The sequence below is a fragment of the Fistularia commersonii genome, chromosome 22 (genome assembly GCF_037954325.1).
Source record: "Fistularia commersonii isolate RoL2024-O1a breed Wild chromosome 22, RoL_Fcom_v1.0, whole genome shotgun sequence".
Classification (NCBI taxonomy): domain Eukaryota; kingdom Metazoa; phylum Chordata; class Actinopteri; order Syngnathiformes; family Fistulariidae; genus Fistularia; species Fistularia commersonii.
Window position 1 is genome coordinate 14,900,473 of NC_141305.1, and position 21,556 is coordinate 14,922,028.

A 21,556-nucleotide genomic window follows, 5' to 3' on the forward strand; every position below is an offset into this window, starting at 1 on the left:
CTCTTGCACTGTGCTCTCAATTAGAGTAGAACATCAATCCTGTTTTTTTGACAAGATTTTGAAAAACTGGTCTAGTTTCCTGATCTTTGAGATGTCACGTTCCTTTTTTAAGCTGAGAATTTGGCCTGGTAGCAACTGTTGAGGGATTTTTTAAACAGTCCATTGAAGTGTAAATGACAAACAAAATTTAGACTTATAGGGTTGATCGGACTTTCAATACATTTTGTGCCTAACTACCTTGATTTGACCGTTCACCCTGCTAAAGCTGAGCTGTTCAGAATGGGAATCCGTTTTCTGAGTGTAGATCAGAAGTAACTATTAGTACTGGTGAAACTTTCAGATGACAGCCCCCCCATCCCACACCTCACACACCACATACTGTGCACACACAATTCTATTGTATATAGTTCAGTTTATCCATCTACACATTTATCATGCTACTTTCCCTGTTATGCAAAAGCAGTTCGATAGCATTTGTGTTTTGGTGTTAGTTGTAGCTAAATATTACTGATTATTACAGAACAACAACTCAATAGCAACAACTCTACTGAAATTGATATCAGTCTTTGGGTCCGGCCTATGTATCCAACAGTAAAATAAGAAGCAGTTTTCACTTGAAAAAAATGCTCATAATAAGAAAACTGAGTAATGGGGCAATGATCTCTCATAAGAGAAGGTAATTTTGAGTTTTTGCAAATGTCAACATTTTTTTTTGTTTGTAGTGATGCACACATTGTATTACACAGGAGACCCTTAATTTCAAAAATCATCAGCCTTTAACTAAATAATCATAATGGATAAGTAGCACTACAGGCAAGTTGATGTTATTATTGTCAGCTGTGAGTGGACTATACCTTTATGGTGCCTTAAAAAAGTGAGTATTTCCCATTCATCTTTTATTTATTTTTTCTCCTTTTCACTGTTGATGCAGCATAGACATTGTCATAAATTACACATTTTGTAAAAGTTGGTAAACCTTTGAAATAAATAATGCATGTTAATGTGAGCATGTGTCTATTCCTCCTTCATGAACCAACACACCCTCTGAGCCAATATTTACTCAACAATTGCACGTAGCCATTTGAAACCTTCCCTCCTTTGAAAGAGCTCAATTGCAGCCAGAAATCACCGACAGATTATATCCATGACATCGACCTTCCCACAAAAACACCATACTCAAAATGACGGATACTTTTATTTTGAAGGACCAGACCAGAGGTAGTGAGGGTTTTCATTCGCAGCTTAATGCAGCCAATTGTTGACGACACCTGTACAAGGAAGAGAATTGAAATTTAAAGTTGAAAGCGTCTCCATGTTGTATGTGTTGCAGTAGGTGACACTGTAACATCCTTGATCCAATAAAGGAAGTTGTTTTGTTGGAGTTACAGGTGAAATAAAACTGACTACAACCCAGGGACATTTAAACAAGGTAAGATAATATATTGTGAAATAATCTCATACATTCATAGCATGTGTTTTAACAGTTTACTATCCCTAGTCACACTTTTTGCAGCTCAAAGTTCCGTTTGACTATTTTTACTGTATTTTTCCAGTGTCATTTTTTCTCTGAATTTTTTTGTACAAGCTTATTGACAACATTAGCATAATTGATCTGAGGATACTGTGAACGATTTCTTAATGAATTTGGTAATGAAGTGCTCATTCACGCATGTAATTTTCTCTTGAACAAAGTAAACAACAACAAAATAACCACAATTACCGGTATAACCTAGCTGCTAAAACTGAAAAGAATAAGTAAATAAACAACACAAAGAATTTAAGCACACATTTCAAAAAAAGTCACTTTGTTTAACTTTTGAACTTGCAACAATTAAGCCTACAAAACAGCCTGTGTCTGGTCATTTTGAATTGTATTTGATAATATGTACTGTGACATTGTTTTGTGAAGGAAACTTGTCTCAAAATACATAATTCTTGTCGAAAACTTCTTTTCTTTGCAACTGAACTTGAATGTCTTCACTTGAAGACGTTTCACCCCTCATCCTAGAGGCTTCTTCAGTTCTAATGACCTATAGGGAGTTTCCGAATATAACTGCCAGGGTTTTGGGTGGGTCTAGATTGTGGTGGCTTGTGTCAAGTCACCATAATCCCTCGGATGAGGGGTGAAATGTCGTCAAGTGAAAGAATTCAAGTCCAGTAGCCAAGACCAGAAGATTTCGACAAGAATTCACCATGACCTGGATGACCGAGAACCTCCACAGACATCAATCGACAATGTCCGGACTTACTATATGTATGTTCATAATATGTTCCAATTTCTGTGTTTTTTTATTTTGTTTTTTTTTTCCAATTTTCAGATTAGTTTTCAACATATCTGATATATGTCATCAAATTATAGGTCTGAGGGACTGATCAGTGGAAGGGTAAGTGTTGTATCTGATAAGATGTGATTAACCTCTTTTATCAAAATGTTGACATTTTAAATTTGTTTATGTATTCATGGTGCTTATTAATGAACATATCAATGTAAATTGTCAGCATTCGCCGAAAGGCTTCTTTACATGAATTTGTAAAATCTATTACCTATACAAAGTGGTATGGGTGATACACAGACCCGTACGACTAATGGTAGCTAAGTCCCTACTTTTTCAGATGCAGGACTTTAGTGATACCAATGGCCCACATGATGACATGGTAGATGGCGATCTGGGTGATGGGATGAGGGTAGTAGCTGCTCCAGGCTTCTGCAGTAGAGCAAGAGGACATGTTGTGCCATCCATGACTCTGCTGCCAGACACGGAGCTGCTCTGCTCCAACACACTTTCAAAGGGGATGGCTTGGACGTCCAGACTAAAGGTTTCAGGGGCTACACAGAAACCCTGCTGGAAGGAGCTAGCTCCAAGTATGGTCCGAGACAGTACCAGGGCTTCATTTAAAATTGCTAAATTGCTTATGTTATTCAATTTACCTGATATTTCAATAAGAAAAATATTAGAATTAAGGTTATTGAAAGTTTAGAAATTACTATTTCTGTGTTTTTTTTGTAACTGCTTAGTAATTTTATGAGAATTTTCTTTTTTGGATCTTTTGTGCATACTTCCACATGTATATTTTTGATTTTTGACGTGATTAATACGCAATCTATTTTAATTTTAATACTGCTTTTTTCGTAACAGCAAAAGGCATTTTACTAAGAACGCCGTTTTTGAGGTTTAAGATTTGAAAGACGGATAATGTCAAAAAATAAATAAATCAAACCAGTGTAAATCAATGCAAATAAAAAAAAAAAAATGACTGTTTTGTATTCCTCTTAAAATACTGAATCTTTTCTGATATATAATGTGATCCACTAGGCTCCCTTGATGAAATGTCCAGAGGCCAGCTGAAAGACAGACTGCACGAAGCAAGTGAGGTAGGCAGATAAGAAGCAGAAACATGAAAATTCCAAACTAGGAAATGGTTATAATGATTTTTCCAACAGATGATAAACATCCTGCTATGCGAGTTGGATGTCACTCATCATTACCTGCAGGGCAAATATGAAGCTCTGAAGATCCTACAGGGAAAGGTGCACACACACACTCGCTCACTCCCCTCCCCCAACTCCCCATGTATTCCTTGTTGGAGAAAAAAAGAAAAGAACTTTCAATGCCGCATAAAGTAGTCTCTAGTTTTCTCATTTAGATGTAAAATATCTTTTGAAATTGAACCATCTTTGATGGATTTCCAACTTTCCCATGGAACAGTATGCAATTTCAAAATAATGTTCATACAGAAACATTTGGATGTGGACCGACAAAATAACACTTAATGTACTCTCTGTCCTTGTCAGGATTTATTTTTATGGGTATTGCAATCTGTAGCAAACAGGCGATTTCTCATGCTTAAAACACAGCAGCTTGTCATTTGTTAATTCGTTCAGAAAACCAATTGACACTCTCACGCTGCTCAACTCTTTAGCTGCAGGTGACATGCTCTGTAACCATCTATTGAGGAAGGCACCTCTAAATAGATTAACCTGTTACTTCAATCAGTCACAACATATGTTGAATTATATACAGTATATATATACACACACACACACACACACATCATATCGTATATGTGAATATACATATATATGTATATATACATATACATATATACATATATACATAATTACCCACCCATAGGGGAAATTCTTTTGTCACAGCAGCGTAACAGTTATCGTATCAATACATATGAATATTAATATAACCAGAGACAATTAGAAGACAATTAAATTAAAAAAATTAAAACATCAAACTTAGTGAAGGGGTGAGAGAATGAGTCAGTCCAAATGACTTTGCTGCACAGGAGACAAACTTGAGACACCTGAGCATGATGTCCTGGGTGCACCATGGTGTGAAGGTGGTGCAAAGGGCAAGAAAACACTAAGCGTTTCACTTGGAGTCATGCTCCAAATAATAATAATAATAATAATATCTTATTGGTGGGAAATTCGTTCACAGCATTTAACCCATCATGAATGAACCATAAGCAGTTGGCTGCCATCCATCAGCACCAGGGTAGCAGTTAGGGGTCAGCACACTAGGAGGAGCCCGGAATCAAACAAGGACTGTTTAGTTCCAAAGGCTATTGCTCTACCTCCTGAACCACACCACCCCCATAGCTGACAGCACCTGGTATTCCCATGTGGTCTCCCACCCAAGTACTAAACATGCCCAACGTTGCTTACCTTCCAAGGTCAGACGAGTTCAGGCGTATTCAGGGTGGTATGGATAGGATAGGATCGGAGGGTGTCCTCATTATGGGGCTGGGTGACCCCACTGGTCTATCCAATTCCAGGGGAGCAGGCTTGAGGTGATCCACAGAAACGCCACCCAGATATTGTATCAGAGATGAACAGAACTTTGCCGACATCCATGGCCACTACTGAGTCCCAGTCCTCTAGATTATCATTGTACCAAAGTAAATTCTTAGGAATTCATAACCGAACTGAAGAAGCCTCTCAGATGAGGGGTGAAACATCACTATGGGGACTAACCTATCTCTGCGGCAGTGATGGCTATACCCCGACAGAGCTATGATAATAGGCATGGACCAACGAGGACACCACTACATAGAGGGCGATAACTGCAGGGGCCATCATGTCAAAGGGTTAAGGTGCCATGAAAATCATGTCAGCCTCCATGACCAGTCAGTGATTGAGGTGCTGGCAAGAGCCACAAAAAGAGATGGGTGAGAGGGAAGTTATGCTTGAGCTTTTCCAGGAGATCTCACATTTTGTTCATAAGGTGATAGGGTCTTTTCTAAGCCATAGTGAAAGTCATCTTCCTCTTCTACTTCTTCATCTTCTTCTCCTTTCATTTTTTGCCTTCAGGGGTTGCCACAGCGAATCACCCTTCTCCATCTAACCCTATTCTCTGTGTCCTCCTCTCTCACACCAACTACCTTCATATCCTCTCTCACTACGTCCATAAATCTTCTCCTTGGTCTTCCCCGAGACCTCCTGCCAGGCAGCTCCAATTTCAGCATGCGTCTACTAATACATTCCCTATCCCTCCTCTGTACATAACCGAACCATCTCAGTCTGGCTTCTCTGACCTTCTCTCTAAAACATCTAACATGAGCTGTCCCTCTGATAGACTCATTCCTGATCCTATCCATCTTGGTCACTCCCAAAGAGAACCATAGCGTGTTCATCTCTGCAACCTCTAGCTCTACCTCCTATTTTTTGGTAATTGGAACTGTTTCAAGGGCATACAGCATCACTGGTCTCACCACTGTCTTGTACACCTTTACGTTCATTCTGGCTGAATTCTGGCTGGTTCTTCTATCGCATAGTACCCCTGACACTTTTCTCCTTCCATCCCAACCTGCTTGAACCTGTCTCACTCTCTAAGAGTGAGAAGATAACTCCAACCTAACCTACAGGTTGTTACACGCCCTTAGTTTTGCCTTTGCTACCTCTATCTTTACCTTACGTTGTATCTCCCTGTACTCCTGTCTGTTCTCACTTGGAAGCTCTTCCTGACCACCTAGAGCCTTTGTCAACTCCTCCCTGAAAACCATACAACACTCCTCCCTTTTCAGCTTCCACTACTTTGTCCCATGCTCTGCCTTTGTCCTCTTGATTGATCTTCCTTGTTACCAGAGTCATCCTACAAACCAGCATCCTTTGCTGTATGGCTACACTCTCACCTACAACCACTTTGCAGTCACTAATCTCTTTCAGGTTACCTGGTCTATACAAGATGTAGTCTACCTGCGTGCTCCTACCTCCGCTCTTTTAAGTTACCCTATGTTCCTGTTTTTTCTGGAAAAAAGTGTTCACTACAGCCAATTTCATCTTTTTTTCTCAAAATCTACCACCATTTGTCCCTCTGCATTCCTATCTTATATACCAAATCTGCCCATCACTTCTTCATCCCCTCTATTGCCTGCACCAACATACCCATTGAAGTATGCACCAAATACCACTCTCTCATTCTGGGGACATTCTACATCACTTCATCTAGTTCATTCCAGAACTTATCTTCAAACTCACATTCCACCTGCGGGGCATAGCCAATAATAACATTGAGCATCCTACCTTTAATTTCCAATTTCAGACTCATAAGTCTATCTGACATTCTTTTCACCTCCATCACCTCCACCTCTTTTCACCTCTAATAAACTCCTCCTTCAAGATAACTCCTACTCCATTTCTCGTCTTGTCAGTACCATGATAGTACAACTTAAAGCCTGCTCCTAAGCTTCCAGCCTTACTACCTTTCCACCTGGTCTCCTGGACACACAGTATGTCCACTTTCCATCCTCCTATCATCATCCCAATATTCAAAGTCCCTACTCTCAGTCCCAGACTCTTGCCTTTTCTCTTCTCTCTTTGCTTCCGAACACGCCTTTCTCCTCTCCATCTTTGACCTACAGTTGCCCAGAAACCAATTTCCATTGGGGGGGGAGGGGGGACTGGTCGCCCTGTGCCGCCCTGAGGCTGCATTCCATAGTGAATGTTATCGAAAATTAAAAAAATCTTTAACAGAATATTTTTAAGGTATTACATTTATTGTGTTGGAGGGATTTCTCAGAAGACAAATTATCCTTGCCACAGTCGGACTTCCCAGGAGAGATAAAATATATGGTGTCTGTGGTAAGACTGAGCAGGAACCCAGATGAAAGCCAACATCTTCCAAAGCTTCAGGAGTTTCAAAGCAACATTTATCATCATTATTGTTTGGGATGTCTTTGGAAACTGTCCAGCAGATAAAGGATGGGGTTGCCATTGAGGAAATTGCAATCATTAACACCAAGGCAATTTCTGAAAAGGACTATGTTGTTGTCTACTCCACTGTGAAATGGATCTCTAAACTGATTACTATATAATGCATAACCAAGGTGTGTGAATAAGTACTCTACAATAACATCAGTAACAACAATTGGTAGATTATATTAATGATCTCTACTACTTAGAGTTCATTTATTCAGAGTTATTTATTGCTAATTCCCAGGTTTGTTCTATCTATATATGCATATCTGTATATCTGTCTGTCTGTCATCATATTTTCAACCCAAGAAGACAGTAACACATTTGTTATAAATAATTTGAAGACTGATTATTGGTGACAGGCCATCCTGGACAAAGCTACGAGCCACACCAAGAAACTACTGCAGAAAAGTGAGGAGAGGGCAAAGTCTCTGGAGAAGGTAATCCAGTTTCAGTGGTTGCTGTTTTAAAAAAGGAGTGGTATGTTTTCAATGTTCTTTAAACAACAAGACCTGCTCACTCGCCTGGGGGGGTATTAGGTACAACTGCTCATTCCCAGTTTTTGGGAAGACAGATATGCAAAATGAGCAAATCTGCATGTAACAGCTCATTACAGTGTGTTTCCCACATCAGTTTCCCTCTGGAGATCAAAACCAGGTGAAAAATACTGAATTAAATAATTTTTTGAATCCAGCATAGAGAACACTAGGGTTAACAAAAAGTCATTTTAAATGATCTTTAACTGATGTAAAATGTAGGTTTGTAGGTTCTTTATTCATACACTTGTACATACATATATATGTAACAGCCAAAAATGTGTCAAATCAGAATATGTCATCAACGAAGAAAATCTCAATGATGTGATTCATCTTACTGTGATTCGGGAGCAAATGGCAATCCCACATACACTGCTGATTTTTCAGCTTTTCCCACAAAGCATGTAGAGGTCTGTAATTTTTATCATAGGTACTCTACAACTATGAGTGACGGAATCTAAAACAAAAATCCCGAAAAACCCATTGTAGGATTTTTTTTAGTAGTTAATTTGCTTTTTATTGGATGACATAAGTATTTGATATCAGAAAAACGACCTAATATTTGGTACAGAAACCTTTGTTGGCAATCACAGACATAAGACGTTTCCTGTATTCTCGACCAGGTTTGCACACACTGGAGCAGGGATTTTCGCCCACTCCTCCATCCAGATCTTCTCCAGATCCTTTAGGTTTCGGAGCAGTCACTGAGCAATATGGACTTTCAGCTCCCTCCAAAGATTTTCTATTGGGTTCAGGTCTGGAGACTGGCTGGGCCACTCCAAGGACCTTGAGATGCTTGTTATGGAGCCACTCCTTAGTTGCCCTGACTGTATGTTTTGGGTCGTTGTCATGCTAGAAGACCAGGCCACGACCCATCTTTGAGGCTGTTACTGAGGGAAGGAGGTTGTTGACCAAGATCTTGTGATACATGGCCCCATCCATCCCCCCTTCAATAAGGTGCAGTTGTCCTGTCCCCTTTGCAGAAAATCATCCTCAAAGAAAGATGTTTCCCCCTCCATGCTTCATGGTTGGGATGGTGTTCTTGGGGTTGTAGTCATCCTTCTTCCTCCAAACACAGTGAGTGGAGTTTAGACCAAAAAGCTCTATTTTTGTTTCATCAGACCACATGACCTTCTTCCATTCCTCATCTGGATCATCCAGATGGTCACTGGCAAACTTCAGACGGCCTGGATATGTGCTGGCTTGAGCAGTGAGACCTTGAGTGCGGTGCAGGATTTTAATCCATGATGGCGTCATGCATTACTAATGCTTTTCTTTGAGACTGTGATCCCAGCTCTCTTAAAGTCATGGACCAGGTCCAGCCATGTACTTCTGGGGTGATCTGTCACCTTCCTCACAATCATTGATGCCCATTGAGGTGAGATCTTGCATGGACAGAGGGAGACAGACAGAGGGAGATTGACCATCATCTTAAACTTCCTCCATTTTCAAATAATTTTGCCAAAAGTTGTTGCCTTCTCACCAAGCTGGTTGCCTATTGTCCTGTAGCCCATCTCAGGCTTGTGCAGGTCTACAATTTTATCCCTGATGTCCTTCTCTGGTCTTGGCCATTGTGGAGAAGTTTGAGTTTCTTGATTGAGTGTGTGGACAGGTGTCTTTTATACAGTTAAGGGGTTCAAACTTGTGCAGTTAATACAGGTAATGAGTGGAGAACAGGATGGCTTCTTAAAAGACAACTAATAGGTCTGTGAGACCAGCAATTCTTACTGGGTGGTAGGTGATAAAATACTTATGTCACGCAATAAAATGCAAATTTATTACTTAAAAATCATACAATGTGTTTTTCAGGATTTTGTTTTAGATTCTGTCACTCACAGTTGAACAATACCTATGATAAAAATTACAGCTCTCTACGTGCTTTGTGTTACGGTTGGTTCCCAAGAGGACAGACACAGGTTCGTAGAATCGCAGGTGGTTTAATAAGTGGATAGACCGGGAGGTCGCACACACATCAGGGAAAAGACTACGCAGACTTCTCATAGCAACGAGATCAGACAATGTCTGCAACTTTGGGTCCACCTTATATACTCTTGCCTAATTAGTGGGATTGTTTCCTGGTGAGGTGTGTTCACCAGGTGCAGGGGATAGCTGCCTTGATTGCTGTGCCACCTGCCTGGGGATCTGATGAGTCGTGACACTTTGCAGGTGGGAAAAGCTGAAAAATCAGCAGTGTATCAAATACTTGTTCTCCCCACTGTAGAATGACCTACATACACATAAACACGTACACATAAAACATACACATGACATAAAATGTAAAATTGACCAATATGTTTTGTTCTTTCCTCATTTTTTGAGGGAAAGTGCAATTTTCTAATCCACCAAGTAACACCAAAACAAGAATACACTGAATACAAACAGGAGAGTAATTGCAGAGGATTTGGGCACATATTTGGGTGGCGCTACCCACACATGAAGCTGTTTCTCATTCCAATGAAGCATGACTCATACTATTTGTACCCAGGTGTAAAGATGACTAATCAGGCTTTCCAATGTTATATTAAACCACAGAAATTGGTACTTCGCGCTTCAGCCTCACAGCACAAAGGACCCTGGTTTGATTCTGACAAGGGAATCTTTGTGTTTGTAGCTTGCATGTTCTCCCCATATCTGCGTTGGTTTTCTCCGGTTTCCTCTCACAGTCCAAAAACATGCAGCAGGTTAATTGGAAAAAATTGGGGGAAATTGCCCCGAATGAGTGACTGCGATTGATTGGCGACCAATCCTGGGTGTACTGTGCCTCTTGTTCGATTACAACTGAGACAGGCTCCAGGAACCCCCACAACCTCGAGTGTGGGATAAGAGGTAGAAGATGGATGGATAAAAAATCTCTCTATATAATGGTAATAATAATATTCTTCATCTTCTCCTTTTGGCTTTTCCCTCCAGTGGTCGCCACAGCAAATCAACCTTCTCCATCTAACCCTATTCTCTGTATCCTCTTCTCTCACACCAACTGCCCTTATATCCTCTCTCACTACGTCTATAAATCTTCTCCTTGGTATCTTCCTCGAGACCTCCTGCCTGGCAGCTCCAATGTCAGCATGTGTCTACCAATATATTCACAAGCCCTCCTCTGTACATGACCCAACCATCTCAGTCTGGCTCCTCTGACCTTCTCTCCAAAACATCTACCGTAACATGTACTCAATTTTTCCCCTTATTTTTCATATGTCTAGGCATACCAAAGACCTCACTGAGCACACTTAGGACCACTGTTAGCAACATTAGATGTACACTGTGGCCACACATAAGTATCACACCTAGGATCGTAGCTTCCATTTAGTTCATATTTTTCCATCAGAAAATATGCTTACTACTTTAGCTTCGCTGCATGTTTTGCAGAGCAGAATTCTCTCACTCGAAAAAGAAAAAATTCTCACCCAGTTTCACCGCTTGTTCATCTATTTGTACTTACTCCGACAGCCATTCCAACTTAAAAGAACTGCATTTCTTTTTTACTTTGGTTTGGTGAGTGGATGTATCACATTCACTGCCCGCTTGTTTCCCCATGATTAGGGGTTAGCATTAGCGTCACTTAACTCCGCCACAGTGTTATTATTGTCACATAGCGTGTATTGGCAGAGCACGTGCGCAAATACTGTCAATGCCGTATTTGGCTGCATAGCGTAATTGCATCGTATCATATGATTGGCTCAACACATGTCACTCAATGAGTTACACAGCAAAATGATAAAGAAATATGTTTATATCTAATGATGATTATGGAAAATGAAATTGTGCGCTCACTGCGCTGTATAGGTTTTCTTGTGCGCTGAGAGTGTGTGAGCAGTGCACAATTACACAGTTGCACAGCTTAGAGGGAACATTGTATGTACTGTTCCTCTGATAGACTGATCCTATCCATCCTGGTCACTCCATAAGCACACCTTAGCATCTTCATCTCTGCAACCTCTAGCTCTGCCTCCTGTCTTTTTGTCATTGGAACTGTTTCTAGGCCATAAAGCATTGCTGGTCTCACCACTGTTTTTACACCTTTCCTTTCATTCTGGTCGATAGTCTTCTATCGCGTAGTATCCCTGACACATTTCTCCACCCCTTCCAACTTGCTTAAACCTGTCTCTTCAACTATTTTCCACACTTTGTTGCTCTGGAGGATTTCAGATACTTGGGGTCAACAGTCCAACTTCTTGATCTCCACTCCCTGTAGCCTCACCATTCCACCTGAGTTCCTCTCATTCACTCACATATACTCTGTCTTGCTGCAACTAACATTCCTTCCTCTCCTTTCCAGCACATACCTCCACCTATCTAGATTTTCCTCAACCTGTTTTCTGCTCTCACTACAGATCACAATCTCATCTGCATACATCATGGTCCATGGAGATTCCTGTCCAACCTCATCTGTCCATCACCACTGCAAACAAGAAGGGGCTCAGAGCTTATCCCTGATGGAGTCCCTGTCACGTGTCGCTGGGGTGGACTCGGGCAGGGAACCACACTTCAGAGCAGGGATGGGTTGAAAGCGCTTTTATTGCGTTGAAATGGCAGGACGGGTTGCAGACGGGAGGGGTTGCAGGCGGGACTGCAGAGGCTGGGTCTCACCAGGACGGGTTGCAGACGGGACGGGTTGCAGACGGGACTGCAGAGGCTGGGTCTCACCAGGACGGGTTGCAGGCGTGGTCAGAGGTTTCACCAGCCGACTGGGTCCGGTTGTAACGAGGGAGGGGACAGAGGTTACCCCGGCCGACTGCGTCCGGTCGTGGCAGGGCTCTGCAGTGATCTGAGAGCCACAATCCCCCAGCACCAGGCAGAGCGTGCCGCTGCCCTTTATAGGGATCTTGATTAGCGGCATCTGCTGCAGCTGGCGCCGATTGCAATTGGGATCAGGTGTGAACCCTGACAGTCCCACCTTCTCCTTGAACTTCTCTGTTATCCCTACAACACACCGCACCACTGTCTCAGAGTTAGCATACATGTCCTACTCCTGTCTAACATATTTCTCTGCCACTCCAGATTTCCTCATACAATACTAGAGCCTCTCTCTGGGCAGCCTGTCATATGCTTTTCCTAGGTCTACAAAAACACAAAGCAGCTCCCTCTGGCCTTCTCTGTACTTCTCTATTAGCATTCTCAAAGCAAATACTGCATCCGTAGTACTCTTTCTATGCATGAAGCCATACTGCTGTTCACAAATGCTGACTTCTGCTCTCAGTCTAGTTTCCACTAGTCGTTCCCATAACTTTTCCATAACTCACTAAGAGTGAGAAGATTATCCTGCTGAATAATCTAGTCAGAAACTCTACCGCTACCTCTCCTAGACACACCTCCACAGGTAAAACATCAGGACCGACTGCCTTTCCACTCTTCAATGTCTTCCTCACTTCATTTTTATTAATCTCTTCTAATTTGTTGTTTACAGTAGTCACCTCTTCTACCCTTCCCTCTATTTCATTTTCCACACCCATCAGCTCTTCAAAGTACTCTTTCCATCTTCCCTTTACTCTGCTTGCATCTGTCAATACGTTTCCCTCTCTGTCCTTAATCGCCTGGACCTGTTGTACATCCCTTCCATCTTTATCTCTGTTTTTCATCAACCTGTATAGATCATTCTCTCCCTCCTTACTGTCCAAATGGGCATACAGGTCATTGTACGGTCTTTGTTTTGCCTTCGCTACCTCTATCTTTACCTTACGTTGTATCTCCCTGTACTCCTGTCTGTTCTCTTCAGTCCTCTCAGTATCTCACTTCTTTGCTAACCGCTTTTTCCGTATACACTCCTGCACATCTTCATTCCACTACTAAGTCTCCTTATCTATGTTCCTTCCAGATGACACACCAAGTGCTCTCCTACCGGTTTCCCTGAGAACACTAGCTGTTGTTGTCCAATCATCTGGAAGCTCTGCCTGACCACCCAGAGCCTTTTTTAACTCATCCCTTTTCAGCTTTCACTACTTTGTCCCATGCTCTGCCTTTGTCCTGTCCTCTTGATCTTCCTTGTTATCAGAGACATCCAACAAACCAGCATCTTATGCTGTCTGGCGACACTCTCACCTGCCACGACTTTGCAGTCACTGATCTCTTTCAGGTTACCTCGTCTATACAAGATGTAGTCTGCCTGCGTGCTCCTACCTCTGCTCTTCTAAGTTACCCTATGTTCCTGTCTTTTCTGGAAAAAAGTGTTTACTACAGCCATTTCCATCCTTTTTGCAAAATCTACCACCATCTGTCCCTCTGCGTTCCTATCCTATATAACAAATCCACCCATCACTTCTTCATCCCCTCGATTGTCTTCACCAACATGCCCATTGAAGTGTGCTCCAATTACCACTCTCATCTCTGAGGATATTCTGCATCACTTCATGTAGCTCATTCCAGAACTTCTCCTCCTTTTGAAACTCACATCCCACCTGTGGGGCATTGCCAATAATAACACTGAGCACCACACCTTCACTTTCCAGTTTCAGACTCATAAGTCTATCTGACATTCTTTTCACCTCCAGAACATTCCAAACAAACCTTCCTGACAAACCTTCAGGATAACTCCTACTCCATTTCTCTTCCTGTCAGTACCATGATAATACAACTTAAAGCCTGCTCCTAAGCTTCTAGCCTTACTACCTTTCCACCTGGTCTCCTGGACACACAGTATATCCACTTTCCTTCTCTGCTTCATGTCAACCAACTCTCTACCTTTTCCTGTCATTGTCCCAATATTCAAAGAAACCTTATTCTTAATCCTAGATTCTTGCATTTCCTCCTCTCTCTGCTTCCTAACACGCCTTCCTCCTCTCCTTTTTTGACCTACAATAGCCCAGTTTCCATTGGTTCCCTCTAGGTCATTGGTACCAATGGCGGACGTTGTTAACCTGGGCCTCAACTGATCCGGTTTGATCTGGTTATGTCACGATTGGTAGCCGAGAGGAGACACGGCTGAGTCAAATTAAGAATCGGTGCCAGCTGCAGCAGCGGCCAGCTGCTGCTAATCAAGATCCCTATAAAGGGCAGCGGCACCGCTCTGCCTTGTGCCGGGGGATTGTGGTTGCCCAACAGCCTGGACCTTGTGGGTCCCCATGACCCCATCACGGCTGGACCTAGCTTTGGTGCCTGGACTTCCCCTTTGCCCAACGACCCCTGTCATGACCGGACCTAGCTGTGGTGCCTAGACTTCCCCTTTGCCCAACGACCCCTGTCACAACCGGACCTAGCCGTGGTGCCTGGACTTCCCCTTTGCCCAACGACCCCTGTCATGACCGGACCTAGCCATGGTGCCTAGACTTCCCCTTTGCCCAACGACCCCTGTCATGACCGGAACTAGCTGTGGTACCTGGACTTCCCCTTTGCCCAACGACCCCTGTCATGACCGGACCTAGCTGTGGTGCCTGGCCTTCCCCTTTCCCCAACAACCCTGACCTTGTGAGACCTCCTGGTGGACCACCGGGCCCCGACCCTGCGAGAGCCCCGTTACGATCGGACCCAGCCGGCCGGTGTAACATTGGACCCCGTCCCTGCAAGAACCCTGTTATGACCGGATCCGGCTGGTGTAACATCGGACCCTGCGAGACCCTGTTGTGGACCAGGCCCCCCCTGGACCTTCGGACCCTGACCTTGTGATACCCCCTGGTGGACCACCAGACCCCAACCCTGCGAGAATCCTGTTACGACCGGACCCAGCCGGCCGGTGCAACATCGGACCCCGACCCTGCGAAGACCCCGCATCCCATGGTTAAAAATAAAACCTCCATCTGAACATACTCTAGCATTGGTGTGGTTCCCTGCTTGAGTCCGCCCCTGAGCCGTGACAGGTTATGATGATAGATTTGCATGTTTGGTTTTGAAAAAGTTTTACGCCGGATGCCTTTCCTGATACAACCCTCTGCATTTATCCAGGCTTGGGACTGGCTCAGGGAGACATTGGCCCATGTCCCCCTGAGTCTGGCTTGGGGAGACTTCAGCCAGTGCCGCCCTGAGGCTGCAATATATGTAATGGTTTTTTTTTTTTTTTTGTTTTGTTTTTTTTGCCTACCATGTAGTCAGGGATGTGATGGGTTTAGAAGTCTCCATTACCCCTACATGTATTTGACATGCAGTAGGCATATTTTCCCTTTTTTCTTTCTCTAATGTCCCATAAATTTTCTTTTCGCTAATTACTTAGTGGTTTCCATTTAATTTTGTTATTTTGAAAGCATGATTTTTTTTTCAGTTATTTTGGGTCCTTCAAGTCATTTACTTATTTCAGGTGTTTTGGACCAATTTTACAGGATCTTGCGGCACATCTAGAATTTAGCACACCATTGTTTTCTTTCAATTCCATGTTTCAAAATATTTTTTTCCCTGTCTGCAGGAGGTTAACAGCCTGCAGTGGGAGCTAAGTTTCTCACAGATGCAGATGAAGAAGTCTGAGCTGTCCTGGGAGCAAAAACACAGCAGGTCGCATTTTTTATCAGTTTATTTGACCATTTTAATAGTGCTTTTCCTGACTTTGCTTGTTGTGTTTGATCAGAATTTTGAATGAGAACAAAACTCTGAGTGACAACCTGGTGGAACGAGAGCAGGAGGCTCAGCAACTGCGTGTGGAAAATGCTGGTAATGCCAAAAAAATGCAGATACTTTAGAAGGGGAAGACTTTGTGGAGCATTTCCTACTGCAGAAATTTTCAAAGGGGCAGTTGAGAAGTCTGTAGTTTTAGCCATAATCATATAAAAAGGAGTACTGACTTCTTCTTTCGGCTTTTCCCGTTAGGGGTCGCCACAGCGAGTCAACTTTCTCCATCTAACCCTATTCTCTGTATCCTCCTCTCTCACACCAACTACCTTCATATCCTCTCTCACTACATCCATAAATCTTCTCTTTGGTCTTCCTCGAGACCTCTTGCCTGGCAGCTCCAATTCTAGCATCCGTCTACCAAGATATTCACTATCTCTTCTCTGTACATGACCGAACCATCTCAGTCTGGCTTCTCTGACCTTCTCTCCAAAATATCGAACGTGTGCCATCCCTCTGATAGACTCATTCCTGATCCTATCCATCCTGGTCACTCCCAAAGAGAACCTCAACATCATCTCTGCAACCTCTAGTTCTGCCTGCTGTCTTTTGGTCATTGTAACAGTTTCTAGTCCATACATCATCGCTGGTCTCACCACTGTCTTGTACACCTTTCCTTTTATTCTGGCTGATAGTCTTCTATCACATAGTACCCCTGACACTTTTCTCCACCCATTCCAACCTGCTTAGACCCGTCTCTTCACCTCTTTTCCGCACTCTCCGTTGCTCTGGACTGTTGACCCTAAGTACCTGAAATCCTCCAGCTTCTTGATCTCCACTCCCTGTAGCCTCACCGCTCCACCCGAGTTCCTCTCGTTCACACACATATATTCTGTCTTGCTGCGACTAACTTTCATTCCTCTCCTTTCCAGAGCATACCTCCACCTCTCTAGATTTTCCTCTACCTGTTGTCTGCTCTCACTACAGATCACAATGTCATCTGCAAACATCATGGTCCATGGGGATTCCTGTCTAACCTCATCTGTCAGCCTATCCATCACCATTGCGAACAAGAAGGGGCTCAGAGCTGATCCCTGATGGAGTCCCACCTCCACCTTGAACTTCTCTGTTACCCCTACAGCACACCGTACCAGTGTCTCACAGCTAGCATACATGTCCTGCACCAGTCTAACATACTTCTCTGCCACTCCAGACTTCCTCATACAATACCAGAGCTCCTCTCTTGGCACCCTGTCATATGCTTTTTCTAGGTCTACAAAAACACAATGTAACTCCCTCTGGCCTTCTCTGTACTTTTCTATTAACATTCTCAACGCAAATACTGCATCTGTAGTACTCTTTCTAGGCATGAAGCCATACTGCTGTTCACAGATGCTGACTTCTGCTCTAAGTCTAGTTTCCACTACTCTTTCCCATAACTTCATTGTATGGCTCATCAACTTTATCCCTCTGTAGTTGCCACAATTCTGCACATCCCCTTTATTCTTAAAAATAGGCACCATCACACTTTGTCTCCATTCTTCAGGCATCTTCTCACTCTCTAAGATCCTGTTGAATAATCTAGTCAGGAAATCTACCGCTGCCTCTCCTAGACACTTCCACACCTCCACAGGTATATCATCAGGACCAACTGCCTTTCCACTCTTCATGCTCTTCAATGCCTTCCTCACTTCACTTTTACTAATTTGTGCTACTTTGTAGTCTACAATAGTCCCCTCTTCTACCCTTGCATCTCTTTCATTTTCCACATTCATCAGTTCTTCAAAGTACTCTTTCCATCTTCCCATCACTCTTCTAGCATCTGTCAATACATTTCCCTCTCTGTCCTTTATCACCCGGACCTGTTGTATATCCTTTCCATCTTTATCTCTCTGTTTCGCCAACCTGTATAGATCATTCTCACCCTCCTTACTATCCAACCGAGTATACAAGTCATCATAAGCCCTTTGTTTTGCCTTTGCTACCTCCATCTTTACCTTTCGCCGCACCTCCCTGAACTCCTGTCTGTTCTCTTCAGTCCTCTCAGTATCCCACTTCTTTTTCGCTAACCGCTTTCTCTGTATACACTCCTGCACTTCCTCATTCCACCACCAAGTCTCCTTATCTACTTTCCTTCCAGATGACACACCAAGTACTCTTCTACCTGTCTCCCTGATAACACTAGCTGTTGTTGTCCAATCATCTGGAAGCTCACCCTGACCACCCAGACCCTTTCTCAATTCCTCCCTGAAAACCATGCAACACTCCTCCCTTTTCAGCTTCCACCATTTTGTCCTCTGGTGACAAGGAAGATGAAGAGGACAAAGGCAGAGCAGAGTCATCCTACAAACCACCATCCTATGCTGTCTGGCTACACTCTCACCTACAACTACTTTGCAGTCACTGATCTCTTTCAGGTTACCTCGTCTATACAAGATGTAGTCTACCTGCGTGCTCCTACCTCCGCTCTTATAAGTTACCCTATGTTCCTGTTTTTTTCTGGAAAAAGGTGTTCACTACAGCCATTTCCATCCTTTTTGCAAAATCTACCACCATCTGTCCCTCTGTATTCCTATCCTGGATACCAAATCTGCCCATCACTTCTTCATCCCCTCTATTGCCTTCACCGACATGGCCATTGAAGTCTGCACCAATGACCACTCTCTCATTTCTGGGAATATTCTGCATCACTTCATCTAACTCATTCCAGAACTTCTCCTTCTCTTCAGATTCACATCCCACCTGCGGGGCATAGCCACTAACAACATTGAGCATCACACCTTCGATTTCCAGTTTCAGACTCATAAGTCTATCTGACATTCTTTTCACCTCTAGGACGTTCCTAACAAACTCCTCCTTCAAGATAACTCCTACTCCATTTCTCTTCTTGTCAGTACCATAATAGTACAACTTAAAGCCTGCTCCTAAGCTTCTAGCCTTACTACCTTTCCACCTGGTCTCCTGGACACACAGTATATCCACCTTTCTTCTCTGCATCATGTCCACCAACTCTCTACCTTTTCCTGTCATAGTCCCAATATTCAAAGTCCCTACTCTCAGTCCCAGACTCTTTCCTTTCCTCCTCTCTCTCTGCTTCCGAACACGCACTCCTCCTCTTCTTCTTGTTCTTGTTCTTCGACCCACAGTAGCCCAATTTCCATTAGTACCCTGTAGGTCATCAGTACCAATGGCGGTCGTTGTTAACCCGGTCCGCGACCGATCCGGTATGGTATAGTTTTGGTTGTCTCGCATATTTGGTTTTGGCAAAAGTTTTATGCCGGATGCCCTTCCTGACGCAACCCTTTGCATTTATCCGGGCTTGGGACCGGCACAGGGAGACACTCCTCCGTGCACCCCCAAGGCAGGCTTGGAGAGACACGGGCCAGTGCCGCCCTGAGGCTGCATTAAAAAGGAGTACCGACTTATCAATTAAAAATCAACAATCTAAGTCAACTACACATATCTTCTCCTTTTGGCTTTTCCCTTCAGGGGTTGCCACAGCGAATCAACTTTCTCCATCTGACCCTATTCTCAGTACCCTCCTCTCTCACACCAACTACCTTGATATCTTCCCTCACTAACTCCATAAATCTTGTCTTTGGTCTTCCTCAAGACCTCCTGCCTGGCAGCTCCAATTCCAGCATCTGTCTATCAATATTCACTATCCCTCCTCTGTACTTGACCAAACCATCTCAGTCTGGCTTCTCTGACCTTCTCTCCAAAACATCTAACATGTGCTGTTCCTTTGATAGACTCATTCCTGATCCTATCCATCCTGGTCACTCCCAAAGAGAACCATAGCATGTTCATCTCTGCAACCTCTAGCTCTGCCTCCTGTTTTTTTGGTGTTTGTAACTTTTTCCAGGCCATACAGCATCGCTGGTCTCACCACTGTCTTGTACACCGATCCTTTCATTCTGGCTGATCACCTATCACTTTGCATGCTTGACACTTTTCCCCTGCCATTCCAACCTGCTTGAACCTGTCTCTTCAACTCTTTTCCACACTCTCCATTGCTTTGGACTGCTGACCCCAAGTATCTGAAATTCTCCAACTTCTTGATCTCCACTCCCTGTGGCCTTACCATTCCACCTGAGTTCCTCTCATTCACACACACATATATTCTGTCTTGCTGTGACTAACTTTCATTCCTCTCCTTTCCAAAGCATATCTCCACCTCTCTAGATTTTCCTTAACCTGTTTTCTGCTCTCATTACAGACCACAATCTCATCTGCATACATCATGGTCCATGGAGATTCCTGTCTAACTTCATCTGTCAGCCTGTCCATCACCACTGCAAACAAGAAGGGACTCAGAGCTTATCCCTGATGGAGTCACACCTCCACCTTGAACTTCTAACTCCTACAGCACAGCGCACCACTGTCTCACAGCTCGCATACTTGTCCTGCAACAGTCTAACATACTTCTCTGCCACTCCAGATTTCCTCACACAATACTAGAGCCCTTCTCGTGGCACCCTGTCGTATGGTTTTTCTAGGTCTACAAAAACACGATGCAGCTCCCTCTGGCCTTCTCTTTACTTCTCTGTTAGCATTCTCAAAGCAAATACTACATCCGTAGTACTCTTTCTACACATGAGGCCATACTGCTGTTCACATTTCATTTTCCATAATCATTAGCTCTTCAAAATACTCTTTCCATCTTCCCATCACTCTTCTAGCATCTGTCAATACATTTCCCTCCATCCTTAATCACCCTGATCTATTGTACATCCTTTCCATCTTTATCTCTGTTTCGCCAACCTGTATAGATCATTCTCTCCCTCTCCACTGTCCAACCAAGCATATAAGTCATCATACACCCTTTGTTACCTCTATCTTTATCTTGCACTGTTTCTCCCTGTACTCCTGTCTTTTCTCTTCAGTGCCCTCAGTGTCCCACTTCTTCTTTGCAAACCACTTTCTCTGTATATACTTCTGCACTCCTCATTCCAACACCAAGTCTCCTTATTTACCTTCTCGGCAGACGACACGGCAAGTACTCACCTGCTTGTCTCCCTGATAACTTTAGCAGTAGTTGCCCAATCATCTGGAAACTCTCCCTGACCACCCAGAGCCTTTCTCAACTCCTCCTTGAAAACCATTCAACACTCCTCCCTTTTCAGCTTCCACTACTTTGTCCCATGTTCTGCCTTTGTCCTCTTGATCTTCCTTGTCACCAGTCATCCTACAAACCAACATCCTATGCTGTCTGGCTACACTCTCACCTACAACTACTTTGCAGTCACTGATCTCTTTCAGGTTACCTCGTCTATACAAGATGTAGTCTACCTGTGGCTCCTACCTCTGCTCCTATAAGTTACCCTATGTTCCTGTCTTTTCTGGA

At 43.4% G+C, this 21,556-nt stretch overlaps 1 protein-coding gene across 2 annotated transcripts in view; it reads left to right on the forward strand.

The window, feature by feature from the left end:
• The first annotated feature begins 1,305 nt into the window (after positions 1 to 1,305).
• Positions 1,306 to 21,556, forward strand: part of ccdc125 (coiled-coil domain containing 125) — a 32,607-nt gene continuing 12,356 nt past the window's right edge. For both annotated transcript variants that reach the window (XR_015107832.1, XM_086169133.1), the window contains exons 1-9: positions 1,306 to 1,429; positions 2,079 to 2,254; positions 2,360 to 2,384; positions 2,614 to 2,863; positions 3,315 to 3,373; positions 3,443 to 3,529; positions 7,570 to 7,647; positions 16,070 to 16,155; positions 16,229 to 16,311. Coding sequence is in view for 1 of the 2 variants with exons in the window: in XM_086169133.1 (XP_086025259.1) it covers positions 2,253 to 2,254; positions 2,360 to 2,384; positions 2,614 to 2,863; positions 3,315 to 3,373; positions 3,443 to 3,529; positions 7,570 to 7,647; positions 16,070 to 16,155; positions 16,229 to 16,311 (670 nt within the window). In the remaining variant the exon portion in view is untranslated. The remainder of the gene's footprint in view (positions 1,430 to 2,078; positions 2,255 to 2,359; positions 2,385 to 2,613; positions 2,864 to 3,314; positions 3,374 to 3,442; positions 3,530 to 7,569; positions 7,648 to 16,069; positions 16,156 to 16,228; positions 16,312 to 21,556) is intronic.